The 16498-nt window shown below is 46.3% G+C and overlaps 5 protein-coding genes across 5 annotated transcripts; 1 reads left to right on the forward strand and 4 right to left on the reverse strand.

Moving 5' to 3' along the window:
- Positions 1-167: 167 nt before the first annotated feature.
- On the reverse strand, positions 168-839 carry V1516DRAFT_618598 (uncharacterized protein; the record flags this gene model as incomplete). Its single annotated transcript, XM_066919416.1, has 1 exon — positions 168-839. The coding sequence occupies one exon, from the start codon at positions 837-839 to the stop codon at positions 168-170; it is 672 nt and encodes a 223-aa protein (XP_066780317.1).
- Positions 840-2641: 1802 nt separating this feature from the next.
- Positions 2642-5555, reverse strand: V1516DRAFT_100830 (uncharacterized protein). The gene is made up of 3 exons (XM_066918584.1): positions 5269-5555; positions 5126-5217; positions 2642-5059 (listed from the first exon to the last, which is right to left on the reverse strand). Exons 1-3 carry the CDS (start codon positions 5453-5455, stop codon positions 2984-2986), a joined length of 2355 nt encoding a protein of 784 aa, XP_066780318.1. The 5' UTR covers positions 5456-5555; the 3' UTR covers positions 2642-2983.
- A 2235-nt stretch (positions 5556-7790) lies between these two features.
- Positions 7791-10385, reverse strand: V1516DRAFT_100484 (uncharacterized protein). The gene has a single exon (XM_066918582.1). The coding sequence runs from the start codon at positions 9960-9962 to the stop codon at positions 7842-7844; it is 2121 nt and encodes a 706-aa protein (XP_066780319.1). The 5' UTR covers positions 9963-10385; the 3' UTR covers positions 7791-7841.
- Positions 10386-10427: 42 nt separating this feature from the next.
- Positions 10428-11676, forward strand: V1516DRAFT_669507 (uncharacterized protein). Its single transcript, XM_066921193.1, has 3 exons — positions 10428-10664; positions 10733-10799; positions 10853-11676. The coding sequence occupies exons 1-3, from the start codon at positions 10532-10534 to the stop codon at positions 11559-11561; spliced, it is 909 nt and encodes a 302-aa protein (XP_066780320.1). The 5' UTR covers positions 10428-10531; the 3' UTR covers positions 11562-11676.
- V1516DRAFT_646230 (uncharacterized protein) lies at positions 11514-13364 on the reverse strand. The gene is made up of 3 exons (XM_066920187.1): positions 13240-13364; positions 13064-13176; positions 11514-12518 (listed from the first exon to the last, which is right to left on the reverse strand). Exons 1-3 carry the CDS (start codon positions 13285-13287, stop codon positions 11663-11665), a joined length of 1017 nt encoding a protein of 338 aa, XP_066780321.1. The 5' UTR covers positions 13288-13364; the 3' UTR covers positions 11514-11662.
- Positions 13365-16498: the final 3134 nt, after the last annotated feature.

The following is a 16498-nucleotide window of genomic DNA, read 5'->3' on the forward strand; positions in this document are numbered from 1 at the left end:
GAACGTACATAAGTAGGGAATTGGATGTAATATTTAGATAGATTTCGGGATGAAAGACCTAACCGGACATTCAGAGCCCAATGAGGGGTGGAGGGGTGATCAGATTTTATTAGAGAGACTAAGATTACATAACGGAATAGAAAAGTTAGAGAAAGTAGTAAATGAGATTAGAAGTCGTCGTCGATTATGGTGAGCGAAATTTCTCCGTCTTGAGCTGGAGCTGTGGCGGAGGAAGTAATAGAGGTAGAAGAAGTTGAAGTAGGATCCACCTCTGCAGTAGTAGCAGCAGTTGTAGTAGTAGGATTAGCAGCAGACGATGCAGATGAAGAGCTAGTGTTCTTAACAGCTCGGTTTCTTTTGCGTCTCTTTGCCCTGTTTTTTTCTGTTTTGAGTCGATCCGCCTCCTGGACGGAGCGCCGTTTCTGGTCAAATTCCAGTTTGTCCTGCTCGTTCTTGCGCTGGTCATCGAAAATCTTCAACCGTTCCATTTCCCTTCGTCGCGCCTGTTTGTACACATGGAATTCACCCGAGCCTGCGCCTGCGCTTGAGCCCTGGACATTGGTGACAATATCAGGCGGAGCAGAAATGAGGGATTCGGGGGCAGGCGGTCGTAGAGCGTCGATTATGTTTCCTGCGCGTTCCGGATTACTGGACAGCGCCGAGAGCTGCGATCGGACTGCAGCATATGAGTCTGCAGTCCGCGAGCGACGGCCTCGAAGAGTATTCGAGGCTGTGTTGTCGCTGTCGTCAGAGTCTGCTCTGTCTGCTGCGCCTGCGGGAGCCGGCCGCGGGCGAGCCAGCTCGTTCTTTACCAGAACACCTGCTCGAGGGGGAGCCATCGCGACCGCGTGGGGAGAACGAGACAGATGATTACGGTTACTTTAGCTACTTTGAGTACTCCGATCCAACAATCTGCAGTCTGCAATCTGAAATCTGCAAATTTGCAATATAGAACCACAATTCTGCGATTCTGCAAGTCTAAAAGTCTGCAATACTGAAAATTCCGTCTCAGAACCCAACAGTTGATCCACGTTCAACCCGTCCAGCTCCACTATCAACCCGCCAAATCCCTGTTTTTGCTCAGCCCAGCGTTCTTCCGCACCGATCCTCTCAGCGCTACTGCTGCTGCTGCTGCTCCCCCTCCTATTCCCCCGCCGCCTACAGAACCGCTCACGTGATCGGAACTGGACACGTGAGCGTGTTCACGTGGGCGACTCAATGGACTAGTGTTCTTGGCCATTGTCTGATGTGCTCGTATAACCGCGATCGCTTGATTCTGGAACAGCTATTGTTATTGCCCGGAACGATTACTCACAGTCCTTTTTTTAGCGTACAAACGTATAAACGTGCAACCGTGCAGAAACAATGCTCTATAATCCAGTAATTTTAGTACATATTGCCCACAATACTAAACCCGTGCAAGCACACCGGATCACGCCGGATCGCAACACTCGATCTCTGCGAGAGACGCTGGCCTAATCCTGTCACCAACCAGACCTTTCCTTTCACCCGTTTCAGGCTTCTGTCTCGCTCAAGTCTTGGCCCGGCGGAGATGGGCGATCACTGGCTGGCCATTGGCTGATTATGTAAATACATTGCAGTAAATTAATAACAGACTGCGTGCGCTGCAAAACATATAAAGGTCCGACGATTTCGCTTCGCTGCAAATCATAATCCACCACAGAATAAATACGTCGTCCGGTCCAATTGTCCTGCACTGTACAGATCCATTTTTCTGCCCAGTGCCTCAACCCCTCTTCCAGTTCGTAAGCAAGACAAAAAAAACATGACGTCCATCTCGTCCTACCCCAGACGCTTCTCCAACTCGTCCGGTCTCTCCGGCATCCTCGCTCCCTCCTCCTCGTCGGGCTTATCCAATGGCTCATCCGCAGCCTCCGGCACCTCGCCCCCTTCGTTTCCGTCCTCTACATCCTCAACAGGCTCCATCTATTTGCGCATCCTCGACCCCGACTCCGGAAAGTCGCTGCAGTATCTCGTCCCGATCGCTGAGGTCGCATCCTACCCCGGACTCTTCGCCATGATCCAGAAGCTCAACACCTCCAAGCGCATCTTTGAAGGCGACCATGCATTCTCCATCTACGTCGACGACAACGGCGCTCCCGGCGCCGTCATCCTCGAGCGTTTCTGGCATAGACTCGTCCGCGACGGAATAAGAGTCCTCGTCAGCTACAGATCGGCCGCTTCTCCTGGCCCTAGTCTTCCCATCGATCGTTCTCTCGGCTCGGGCATGGGCTCCTCCAAGGACCAGGACGACTCGTTCTACCCCCATCTGTCTTAGGTTTTCTCAGACCCTTTACTCTATTTATTCTGTCTTTCCGACTCGAGCCTCGCCTCCTCCCTCTCCGCTCCTGCTGTGTCTTACTTTGTCCAGATCTCTGTGCAGATCCTGTCCCAAAATCTATCCTCCCAGCTCTGCTCCCAGCTCTCTCTTTTCTTCTCTCCGTCAGTTCTCCAGCTTGGCGCTTCTCCCCACACTCGATCTGAAAACTATTCAATTTTGAGGGTCTGTTTCCAGGATTCCTACATTCTGTTTTGTTTATAATTTCTGCCGGTCGTCATCTACATCTTCAGCTCGCTCGGCTCGCTGCTGATATTTGGTATTCTGTCCTGCCTCTATTCTTTTGTAATCGAACCTTTTAATCTTCCTTGCGACATGCTGTCTTCTTTAATTTAGGTTACGTCAAAGTTCTAATCTAAAGCCAGACTGCTGTTTGTTCTTACTTTCTGCAATACACTTCGAAGTATTTAATTATTCGTATTCAAACAAAACTAACCAAAAACACCAGCAACTCATGTATTAAATACGTTTGAAATTCATGGCTCCTCATTTAAATTAACAATGCCTTTCTTCTAGCAAGTGACTCCATAACTGCTCATCTGGCGATGCTCCAAAAATTAAAAAGCAGAAATCAATATTCATTTCGCTTCATTCCTTGACTTGTTCTTTCAATCTGATCTCTCTTCATCCCCGAACATAATCGATCATTAGTGCCTGCACATCTTCCAGAATATTAGTCGACACCGCATTATCAATTGACGCGGCAATTTGCTGCACGGCCGTATACACTCTGTCATTGTCGATCGATTTCAAGCTGCGTTCCAAAAACGCACTCTGATCTAGAGCTGCCACTACCAAAACAAAATATCGACCATATTTGCCGTCTCGAACGCTTGCTGGAACGCGCTTTCGCGCGTCGGCGACAATCTGTGCAATTGCAACCTCGACCTTCCGTGGCGCGCCTCTTGGAGCTGGAGCAGTAAGCGACTTGTCTGGTCGGAATGAACTTGTCCGATCTGTATTTGAGCCATCCATACGGTCTAAATCACCTAGTCCACCGGAGTTGACAACTTTGCTTATTCCAGACTTGAAACCAGCCCATCGCTTTTTTTCTTTTGAGGCTGACGAGCTCGTTGACGAGATCGACGCTGCGGAAGATTGTACTGCAGCCGAGTTTGAGTTGGTAGGGCGAGTCGGCGAGCCCGCGCTTTCTGGCCCATCATGTTGGCTGCGTACTCGTTCGATCCAGATTTCAACGCGTCGAGCCATGCCAACCGCTCGCTCAAGCGGTTCCAGTGAAAATTTTCCTACGTCTCTGCTTTCAACTCGCAGTCGAACAACCTCAGCCAGAATGAGTTCGCAGCATACTTCCTTATCTCTGACCCATGGGATCCGGGCGCGCCCGCTCTGCAGCAATTCAGGCGCGAATCCGATTTCTTCAGTCAATCGACCGCCTGTTGCCGCTGTTAGCGCCTTTACAATCAGGCGCATCTGCCAGAATTCACGCGCCGGCGATCCTCGAGGAGGATTTTCGACATCCACATTGCTTGAACTAGAGGTTGCTGAGGAGTTCCCGCTGGAAACTGACATCTGTGACTCGCTACGCGCATAGTTTGGTTTCACAGTTCCTGTTGACGACTTGTCTGTTGATGATGCTATTGATGCAGATGACGACATCAACGATGGCGTGGCCGATTTGAGACTGATACTTTTCACGACCGAAGCCGTAGGGACAATAGGAATAGTCGACGGTCGAGTTGGTGGTGGAATAGCTGGTGGCAGTCTCGGACGAGCTGCAGAGCGAATGTCAAGTTTATCCAATGCATTGATAGTTTTCTTCTCCTCTTCGTCATCAAAATCATGGTATTTATATTGTTCATCATCGCCATCATCTTTGTTGTAGTATTGTCGGACAACCAATTTATCTGCTATGCTTTCTCGCTTCGGCTTTTCACGAACAATTTTGAAAGTTCGTAATCTTGCTTTTGCCTGACTATCCGCTGCGGCAGCGGCAGCAGCAGCAGCAGAGGACGCTGAGCTCGAAGAATAGCCTTCACTCCTTTCACTTCTTGCACTCCGTGAGCTGCGAGTGCTGTATGTGGAAGACCGGGCATCAGACATAGACCAAGCACTGCTTCCGCGATTATTTCCGATACCGAACATAGATCCAAAACTGCTTACATATGACCCTGTTGAATGATGCTGATGCTGATGTTGAGTTTGATGTGGAGGGCTGTTACAGCTTGGACTCGGCGCAATAATAACAGGAATTGGCATTGCGGAGCGGAAACCGACACGAACAAGTTCATCGTCGAGTTGAAGTAACTGTTCAGCCTGCTTCACAATTTTAGCGTCCTCGTCTAAATCCAAGTCATCCATAGAGCTGAGATATGGAGAGGAACTTAGAGTGGCAGGAACTACCTGAGCCAGAAATGGGAACAAGCCATTTTGGAATCCAAGTCCACCATAGTCGTGAATAGTATTAACGAGATTTCGTTCTGCTGCGAGCAGCTCTTGAGCATACTCGTCTTGCTCTTGGAGTGCCTGCACAATTTCTTCGGCAACCATGGATGATTTTGAAGGTAGCACAGGAGAGCTCCAAGACTCCCCAGGAGATCCTGGAGGAGTAATCGCGGTAGAAGCAAATGATATCATTGAATAAGTTCTCGAGTCACGCGAAGAAGACGATAGTGACTGCGTGTCTGCCGCTGCATTGGAAACGACCTCCAGTTCTGAAACACGGCGGATATAAGCATCATACTATATCAAAAGTTTAGATATCAATATCACATATATATCAGCAGAAGTGAGCTAGTGACAACTTACGACAGAGAGCATATAGGCGCGAGATTCCGGTTTCGATATCCGAGAAGTCGCTCTGACGAGCAAACTACAAGCGTCTAGATATGCCATTCTAGCTATTTTCACAGTTAGCAGTGTCTACTCAGATCTGTCAAGTTATAACATACCAGAATCTGTATAGACATCACCTTCGAGAACAAGCTTCAGCTCAGGTTTGCCCTTAGGAAAATCTATTGAAGAAGCAATACTTGCAGATCCATCAATGGTTGCAGCGTTAGAAGAGAAACCCATGATAGACTTCTTTTTATCATTTGATTTTCTACCTGCTGCAGCGGACCGCAATAGAGAAGCCATGATGATTTATATCAGAATTGAAAGTCAATATGTTTTGAAAGGGTGGAAAATATGAACTGAGGTGTGACAAGAAAAAGGTCAGGCCAGAAAAAGAGGAGCGAACAGAGTGAGATATAAAATGCGATAAACAGGGTCAATTGATCTAGGAGTAAGCCCGGGAGGTGTCTGAAGATAGCGGGAAAGAGGAAGGAAGGGGGATATTAGGCGGGATCAAGCAGGAAGAGGCCGATAAACGAGAAGCTAGCGCAGGTGGTTGAATATACCAAGGCAGACTGTTTCTGAAGTTGTAACTGATACCCAAAATGGGAGAGCACAGAACGGAGAGCTGACAGAACGGGACAGTCCAGGACAGGCCGGGACAGAACAGACCAGGCCAGCGCAGTGGAGTAAGAGCAAGCCGAGACGAAGGGGGGAGAGTGAGGGAAAACGAAAGGGATTGATGATGGAGGATGCATGCATGCATATAAAGTACATTTGGCTGCTGTCTTGTCTAATATATAGAGAATATGGATGATACACCTACGTGCGCTTTCAAAATCTCAACAAGGTTGGGTACGAGCGATGAAGGTTTATGATTCATTCATTTATTTTTTTTCCTTTGTAAGATTGAGTCTGATAACGGACGACAAGAGAATTACCGAGTGGAGAATCTGAGCGCGCGAGCGGGTACGGAAAAATAAAATAATAAAGGGCCTCTAAGCATAGTACTGATATGGCAGTACAATACAAGATTCAGGAACAAAGGGACCGCCCAACCCGAGAACTGGGCGGCCGGGGGCGCGGGACCTCCGAGGGCGGCCAAAGCAGGGGTGGGCGAGCCTGAGAGAGGGCAAAGGAGAGGACTGATAGAGAAGCTCGACCAGGCGAAGACGGAACTACGGAAAAGAACAGAGACAAATAGAATTCACGCAAGAAGCGGATTGAGTTGATGGACCTTGCACTTTGCAAGGTTTGAGCAAAGTTTTTGCAAGCATGAAGCAAGGCTTGAGGCGATGGCTGAGGGGATGTGGACAAGGTGTTCGCAGCGACGAACGATTAGCATCTCTAGTTGTCTATAGATGCAAAAATATATTTCAATATACAATTATAGATTAGATTCCTAGCGAGGGGTTGGCTTGTGACAAGGCACCAACGGTCTCTATCTTAGCTCTTTCGTTACCGAGAGTCTCTCGAGCGAATGGATATTACTATCTCCAACTGGGTGATTTGTGAAGATCCTGGATGCCATGATTGTCGTAGAAGGGAGCCGGAGGGCGGGCACCACGGAGGTTTTTGGACACATGCTGGAGACAGCTACAGACAGAAAAGACAGATGTCGGGTGTCGATTACAGCTACTTCAAATGACGGCCGTCCATGTGACTGCTACTTGTTTTTCCAGGAAAAAAGAAACGTCCGCGCGAGGAGTTTGCATCTGTGGTCCTGATTAATAATGACTCGAAAACTGAAAGTGCTGTGGGATCTGGATTAGGTATGGGCGGCTCTCTGTCAGCGGCATGACGAAGCCAGTACTCCATTTGCCAATACCAATGGACTGGCTGGAAGCACTGTTCCTGCATTCACGTTCGGTAAATGCTCGGTTGAGCAGAGATTCGTAGAGATATTCGATTGAAGCACAACCAGAAGCATGAGAAAGGGAATATCAGAGAATTGACTCAACCAGGGTTTGTACCGGACAACGGTTTCTTATCGGCAGGCACGTGTACGATCAACATGATTGGAGAGAATCTTGTATGATCATTGTGATACAGACATTGCAGATAATAACCTACAGGCCCAATCAGGTGCATCTAGATGAATTAATCTGAAAATAAAAGATCCAGCAAAAGTCATGATTCTAGCATGACCCGGCAAGATTTTAGCAAGGGATGAGCTGCTCGCGGGAAATCGTTAATTCCTTGTCCTGGAATAGTATCGGCGCTCTGCACTTAAGGATATAGGTCATAGTGGTAATTTATAACTAGCAAAAATAGTGCTGGTCTGCCACAGATCTACATCTGCTGATGCTGCTGGATACTAGCTGACGCGAGGGTGCGCACACTTGACCACCCCACAGACCTTCTCGAAGAAGACGATATTCAAGAAAACAGAAATTCAATGGAAAGCTTTTTTTTTCTTCCAGGTTTGTTTGTTATTCGGCAATTTGTATCAATGTCTGTTTGCTCAATTGGCTCAATCGTTATCGCTCGCAGCGCTTCGTTGATTGGCTTGTGTGTAATAGTCCACCACCCATCTAAATTCCTCCATTACTCGAACTGTCATGGCTTCCCCTATTCATCTACTTGACAGGTCTGCAGGACTTAGTTCTTGGAAATTATCGCTCTAGTTATGTTTACTAGTCGTTACATTCACTGTAGTACTACTACAGTCCATGTCATGATATCCAGCTTATTCAGACCCATTCTCACTTGCCGTCCGGGCACGTTTCCTTGGTCTCGAACCAGAACCTACGTCCTCGTCAGCCCCGTTATAAGTCCCGGCAGCAGACGGATCCTCATCCTCCTCCGGCGACTCCCCTTCCGATAACCCCAGAAATTGCAGCACACTGTCAAATTTTTTCACCATGAGCTCGTACATGTCGTTGTACTCTGTTTTCTGTAGTCCACCGTATTTCTTGCGTCGCGGGTTTTTGCCTTCGGTCCACATCGAGTGGTTCTGGAAAGTCAGAACCATTGAACACTTGTGATACCAGTCTATGATGTAATCGTCTCCAGCAGGGATGATGGGCACTACAGGCTTGCTGCCCAGAAACGTGACACTCCCTCGTACCCGTTCGCGCACCTCACGATGGCCAAGCAGATAGACCACTGCTGCAGCCGCGCTACCGACAGAGATGAACACGATATCTTTAGCATCGCTGAGCTCCAAAAAATTATCCCACACGTACACTGCGAGATCTTGCATTGCCGCCTGGGCATTGTAGTCCTCGTCTTCCTGATCCGTATAGAGCTCGGGAATGTTAATGTCCACGACACCATAATTTTTCTTTGTTGCCCATGCCGTGTACATCAACAACGGGTCCTTAACAAATGTCTCGTGCAAACTGATTTCACCAGTCACTGGATCAGGCTCTGTCCAGATTTCGGGTGGATCATGCACAATCACGAAAAGGGTCTTGGACTTCTGAAAATTCGGCGTACATAAAACTTGGTCTTCAAATGACCGGGAAATCCGATCCCGGAATATCGGCAGCGATGTCATTTGACACATTGAAAACAGATTAGTAGCCTGGTATTTCCTAATCACATCGTGGAGTCTCTCAACTGCAGGAGCGTCAGGCAAATCCCGGATCTTGTGCCCGATCGCCATGCACTTCCAGTACTGGGCATGTTTGTTCATGACTTTCTGAACAGTTTCTACAGACTCTGGTCGCGCATACACGTTTTTTAAGGGCATGGGTGCCTCCCCAATAAGCACCTTAGTCACCGCCAACGCACTGATTGCAATCGAGTCAAGATTGTAACCGCCTTCCAGCACTACGGCTAGCTTACCTGATGCAAGGCTCTTCAGCATGTGCGTCATGTGTCCGTAGGCAGCGGGAGACACAAAACATCCGCCGAGCTCGTCGCCGGGTGCAGCGTCGAACCCGGAACTTAGAATAACCAGATCAGGATTAAATTCGTTAGCAATCGGCATAACCACTCTCTGAAATGCGTAGATGTAGTCCCCGTCAGCCATGCCAGCGCAAGGCCAGGGTATATTGACCGACCTGCCCTCGCCCGCACCAACTCCACACTTGTCGTAGTTGGCAAAGTCGCTTCCCGGATAAAATCTGGCATTTTCATAGCGATGCAATGATATATATAGCACGTTGGGATCATCGTAGAATGCACGCTGCGTACCGTTGCCATGGTGGATGTCCCAGTCCAGAATCATGATTTTCTTGATTTGATCGGGATACGTCTTCAAAATCACTCGCGAAGCAACACTGACATTGTTGAACATACAAAATCCGGCCGGCTTTGTGGGCTCGGCATGATGGCCTGGCGGCCGGACAACGGCAATTGCGTTTTTGACTTTACCTTCTACGACAGCCTTGCAAGTATCGATAACTCCACCGCAAGAAAGACGAGCGCAAAAAAAAGAAAAGTTGTTGAAATAAACCGAATCTCCCTCATTAGTGTGACTTTTTAGTTCCGCTTCGACCATGTGCGTTGTCCGCTCGATAAAAGCCCAATGTTTTTCATCGTGAACCAATGTAACTTCTTCCTTCTCAGCTTCGCGTGCGGGGATATGTTGCATAACCATACTACTGATATGCATTGCACCTGTAGCACCAGCTAGTCCAACTAGTCCGGCATCTGCCAGTGCCTTGTAGATTCGATAGACTCTTCTAGGATCTTCGGGATGTGGATCCAGATAATCGTGTGCGTTATTGATGATCTTAGCATGATATCTCATGCGCATGTCGTAGCAGAGCCCGGTCTTGAGTAATGCTCGTGGAAGCGCATCTGACGTTCTAGTTTGCAATGGTGTCGAGTTGCTCGGACTCTCCGAGACTGATACCATTTGATTTGATTTGATCTGATTTTGAAAATGACTTTGATCTAACTGGCCAATATTATATGATGCGATATCGAGATAGACCCAATTTCAGACGCGTCCACGACGACTCGTCTCGTGCACCAATTATTAATTCAATAAATTCAACGAATGCAAAATACAACTGGAAACCAAAATCTATTGCTCTAATCTTTTTTGCTTTTTCTTTGCTTATTCGTGTGCAGGCCATACATGGAGATTTAGAAAGTATAATCAAATGAATTCCTGAGGAGCCGGTGTGTGATTTAAGGTGCTGGTATGATTAGGTAATTAGACGAGTTAGTTGATTGATGATTAAGTAACTATCTGATTAGGTAACTCTACTTCGCTTATATAATATTGCTTCTTGAATTGTGCAATTAGTAATATGACGATAAAACAAGTTTTGTATATCATATCATATATTGACATTACGTAATTACCTTGGGCAAGAATTTACTGGTACAAGGGTAAAGAAGTTTCTAATTACTATAATTTCCATCGTAGATATCATATATATATATGAAGTTAATATTTCATATATCGAAATACGAATAATGCTTACAGGTACAAATAGAGAATCAATATTTTTTTACTTAATATTTCTTGTTTCAATCTCTGGGGTCTCTTTTTTCGCCTGCCAGTCTTGGTTGAAATGTTTGCAACGACTTGAGCAAAATGAGCCTGCCCGTAAGTGAATTCGGTTGAAGGTTATGAATACAACATGCCGGGAAGTTATTTAACTCTGACAATCCCAGCTCTCGATGATGATATGAAAAACCTGGCTTATTTAGCTAAGCACGGTACTTATATCGAACAACAAGGGTAAGTAGACATGCTACATCTCGATCTTATAGCAGTCCACTTATATTGTACAGATCAGCTCGTTTGATTGAACGCAAATTACTTTCTTCAGATGAATTCCGGATTCATTTGATTCAGTCGCTGAGCTCGTCTTCCTATGAGTTGAGAATCGCAGCGATCAATGCGATCAGCTATTTCATCAAAGTTATTAATTCAACCAGTTTTACTTCGTATTTCTGCCAGCAGCCTTTGCTGGCTGGTCTTGTTTATGCGCTTCTACTCACACTTCCAAAATTTGCTTCTGATTCAGACGAAGCTCAAGAGGTTTCAAATATAAGATCTTTAGGGTTAGATCCAGATTCAGACTCACCCTCAACTTCGTCTGACCGAATCAAACAGAAAGATCAACGCCAAACAAACTCAACCCTCCTATCACCGCAGGACTGTTATACTCGTCATCGTCTCACTTTTATTATCGCATACATCCTCAAACATTGTTCCTCATCAACGTCATCTCTCAAAGATTCAGCAAACATAAGTCTTGCCATCGACGCTGGCCTTTTTGAATATTTCTTTGCCTACATCTCCATCTCTAGAGCTCATCCCAATGACCTACCTCCACTGCACAACCTCAATCCAAACATCACTTCTCACTCCACACAGAGTGATTACGATTTATTCTTACTCATGCAAGACCTCTACCGAAGCCATCCAATGGTACGATCACTCATAGATAGCAGTCCTTTACTCAAACGTGAATGGGAACCTGCTATTACTTCGTAATTTGGAATTTAACCTACGATCTATAGAACTATTTGCCTTGCACAATAATACTATGTATATTTTATCTGCTTGGAAACATCAATAGCTATCTCTCAAATTGTTTATGCAGACTTGGCGTCAACGCCAGCGATGTACACAATCAAGTCAACAACACGAGCAGAGTAGCCAAACTCATTATCGTACCACGAAACAAGCTTGACGAATGTATCGTTCAATGCAATACCGGCCTTGGCATCGAAAATAGAAGAGTGAGTGTCGCCGACGAAGTCCTGAGAAACAACATCCTCCTCAGTGTATCCAATAATACCCTTATAAGCTCCCACGGAGGCAGCCTTCATCGTAGCCTTAATATCCTCGTACTTGGCGGGCTTCTCAAGACGAACAGTAAGATCCACAACCGAAACATCAGTTGTAGGAACTCGCATGGACATACCAGTAAGCTTGCCGTTCAAAGAAGGAATGACCTTGCCAACAGCCTTTGCCGCACCAGTCGACGAAGGAATAATGTTACCAGACGCGGTGCGTCCTCCACGCCAGTCCTTGTTTGAAGGACCGTCAACGGTCTTCTGAGTGGCAGTGATGGAGTGCACAGTAGTCATCAGTCCCTCAATGATACCGTAGGTATCATTGATGACCTTAGCAAGAGGTGCAAGACAGTTAGTCGTGCAAGAAGCGTTCGAGATAACAGTGTACTCGGGCTTGTAGGCATCAAGATTGACTCCGCACACGAACATAGGAGCATCAGCAGAAGGAGCAGAAATGACAACCTTCTTAGCACCACCTGCAAGATGGGCCTTAGCCTTGTCGGTAGTAGTGAAGACACCAGTCGACTCGACAACGTAGTCGGCACCAACAGAAGCCCAGGGAATGGCAGTAGGATCACGCTCTCCGAAAACGTGAACCTTCTTGCCGTCGATAATTAGGGAGCTATCATCGTGGGAAACTTCACCCTTGAAACTAAAAACGAAGTTAGTATTAAAAATTAATTGAATACAGAAAGAAAATTTCTAAAATAATTGGCACTTGCACGATGGCTTGCAGACAAATCAAATCTGTTGTTATGCGAATGACGAACAAGCCGGTCGTCGGGGATATCACGGGGTCGCCGCATGACATCACAGTGGAAGAAGGAAAACACAAGCCACGCATGAACGGAAGACAGATCGAAGGGACCCATTTAGAGCAAAGCAGAGAAAAGCAAAATTGAAAAAGATCACAATTGAGCGATATCAAAATTCTCCTAGAGCATTGATGGCTCAGGGAGTGATGGACGGCAGTTGTAGATAGAAATGGAAAGCAGACGAGAGAACGAAACAGATAGACAAATTCATCTTGGCGTCGATCTCGTTGCCCTTCATCCAGATTATCCGATCTTCACCCATCGTATTGGATCATCTTAACAGCAATAATCTCAATGCTTCCCCAAAACATCAACCCCATATAATTTGAATGCAGGACAAAAGCCAACAGGAATCTCAATACACAGGGGAAGAAATACATACCGACCATGAGTAGAATCATACTTGAACATGTAAGCAGCGTACTCGGGTCCAATGAAGGGATCGTTGAAAGCAACGACCTCGACATCATCACGGAGAAGAGCATTACGGAAGACCTGCAAGAATAGTTAACGATCCGACTCGACCGACCACGTCATCTAAATATCAAATGAACATACGATACGGCCAATTCTGCCGAAGCCATTGATTCCGACTTTGACAACCATTATTGATTACTATTTGGAAATTGGTAAGGGAAAGGAAAGTGCTGAACGAAAGAGTAAAAAGGGTTCAAAGAGAGAGTCCAAAAAGTAAGAGACTAAGACCAAGGCGGGGAGCAACAGAGTATATATACATATATCTTCTCTCAGACTGAGCAAACTTCAACGGGTGGACGGGGGCGGAGAGCAATCAGCATTAGCAGACGCAGGACAGGACGACTGAGAGTTTCTACTGTTCGGCGTGGCATAGTCAAAGAAAACATGTCGCATCGACTCGACATAGAATGCCACAGCGCGGGCTACTAGCGGCGACCGCAAACCGAGCGCCGCGGTTAGAAATTGTGCCCAGTTACGCTACATAGATCGAGGGAACTCGCAAGAAGCAAAGCACGCAGAGTCTGTCGCAGACTACGGGCTTCGGCCAAGTCGAGGAAACCAGCACAGCCACAAGCTACGCCTCAAAAGTGATGCGGCGCAAATCCTAGCGTGTATCTGCGCGGCGGTTATCCATTCATCCTTACCTTTGGGATTGTCAGCGTGCCCGAATATCAAGTTAAGAGGAAGCTAAACTTGGCTCAGGCCCAATAAACATGAGCTGGAAAGCAGCTTATCCAAAATATACCTCTGCTTTGTGTGATAATGATTGACCCATATGGGAATGTCCACGTCGGCTGCGTCTAGGTGCCTGATCACACTTTCAATCAAGATCGACCAAGCCATTACCCACGCCGCACTGAAGCAGGCTGATGAGGAATAGCAAAGATGGAACGATCAAGGAACGAAGAAAACTAGTCCACAGAGCGATCCATAATCATGCAAGAAACCAGTAGATTTAAAATGATCACTAGCACATTATTTAATCATAGACGCCTGTAATATTCTCGTAGTAAAACAGTTACTGGAAAGATCAAATGGCAGAGAGTCATAATAAAAAATCCACCCATAGCTCCACATATTATCATTGGTCAAGATCAAAATCTTTTGTATATCCAAAAACTATATTCAAAAACTATATTTCAACATCCCAGGATTTTTCAACTTCAGTTTTACAAATTGAAAACCTTGAAAATTCCAGAAACAACTTTTGACCAAAAATGACTCATTGCATTATGTAACTACAGATTGCGAAAGAAAATTTTCGCCCAAAAAGAGTGCAAGTCCGAGCCGAGATCATCTCAAGTTAGATGCGACACAAAACCTAAGAGTAAACCCACCAATGAGATCTCTACATTGAACCAAAATGTCGAAGGAGGGGCAAAACGAGCGGCGGACTGAATGGAGGTTTCTCATTTGTCAGACATGAGGGGTAAGCGCAGACTAGCTGATCTAATCTTGATAAAAACAAGATGATAAAAATTGCACGCGTAATTCACAGACCAGCAGAAGACAAATCATTTCGACGCGCATGGCCTGAAACAAAATGAAAATGCGGGTATCGTTCCTCGGACAGTCAACTTTTGGCATTTGTGTAATCTTACAGAGTTCTAGCCATCAAAGGGGATCAAACCAACTTGCAACATTCACAGGAAATAAGGGTATAAGAGAGAGAAAACGAAAGCATTACAGTACAAGGGTATGGTGTAGAAGCAAGTAGGCTGAGAGTGCATGGTCTTGAAATTCTTCATACACCTATGAAGAAGAAGAAGCAAGAACTTTAACGGTAACTCAGATAACAACCGTCAGAGAGTACAAAAACAGAGAGAGAGAAACATGCGCGATATGAGAATATTTATATCAAATTCAAATGTTTGCAGATCTGGCACAGGGGCTGAGCGCGGTTTGCTCTTGTGCGCTCGCCTGTATGAAAGATCTTTGAGGTCACCCCGCACTCAACCCAGATCGTCACATCTATCCGACGATTGCATTTGATCACGGTCCGACGCCAGCCCGACTAGCAATGAGAATACCTGAGCCAGCGGTCATTCACTCTGTTCTACCCGCGGCCCGCTCACCCGCTTCAGCACGCACCCGACCCAAGAATTGCAGGTCCATTTCCGACCGTGGTGGAGAGCCGGAAGTAGCCGGAAAGGCGTGCGCCGATTACATCCGAATAGTTTTAAGTAGGGCATCTACAGCAGGTGACCTGCCGGAATATGTCGGCAGCGCAAATTCCGACATTTCCCGCTGGACGCCTCCAACTTCGGTTCTCCCCACAAATTGCCCCGCAATATCCAAGCCGCTCCCCAACTCTAACTGGATGCAGCACTGAGTCCAGGCGAAGACCGAAGCTAGAATGGGCAGACATGGCTGTGTGAGGTTCTGCATGTCTAATAGTATGCTGTTTTCCAGCCAGGCAGCAGTAGTACCCAGCCGATCTAATTGTGTCCTCGACGTTGCGGTTAAGTTTCCATTGTTGCATGCTGCTGCTGCCTCTGTTGGCTTAGAACTCTTCCGACGGATGTCCGTCCTGTCTCTCTGTCGACATTTCAGACAAAACCTGATGTCGACTCTCTCACCGTTTAATCACCCGAAAGAACAACCTGTGGCTAGTTTACTCTATATTGCACTCAGCTAAGTCTACTTCCTATTCAGCGTGTCTTGTTACCTGCTCTAGTTCTTGTGCCGTTGCAAATATTGTATATGATCATGCTAGCCAACATTACCCATATACTCGAAAGATCGACACTATTCAGTTCGACTTCTTGTCTTCCCCACATCATCCTCCTTTCTACTGCTCCTTATGCTTCACATCCTTCCTAGTTATCCCGTTTGTTCATTCTCGTTCCTTCCGACATTCCCCCCACCTGATCTTCTTTGTTGCTTCTGTTTAGGCAAATTAACCACATACTTGTGATCAAACTGGACACGCTTCTTGTTCTGGAAGTTGACTCCACGTGAAATGACCTTGTGATCTTCTAATTTGGCCATCAACTGCTGCTGCTGTGGTTGAACTGGGATTAACTCATAAGGTCCAGGAAACTAACCTATACGGCCCATACAAGCTTAGATAGATTCGTAATCACGTTTTTATGAGTACTCGCCTGTCTTGATAAACTGGCTGAATCAAGCTTTCTGATGTTATTCGGGTGATTTCGAATCCATGCTGTTAAGGCCGATAAATGGGAGCCGATCAGCTTGCTACTTTCCAAAGACTGCCAGATCTTCCGCATGATCTAAATCATTTTGTAAATCTATTCTCATCTGTTTGAGATATACCTATTTCATTTACAAGTGTTAATTTATTCTTCACTAGCTATGTTGTTGGAATCAAAAACAT

Source organism: Lipomyces oligophaga, assembly GCF_038497815.1.
Source record: "Lipomyces oligophaga strain CBS 7107 unplaced genomic scaffold V1516scaffold_1, whole genome shotgun sequence".
Classification (NCBI taxonomy): domain Eukaryota; kingdom Fungi; phylum Ascomycota; class Lipomycetes; order Lipomycetales; family Lipomycetaceae; genus Lipomyces; species [Lipomyces] oligophaga.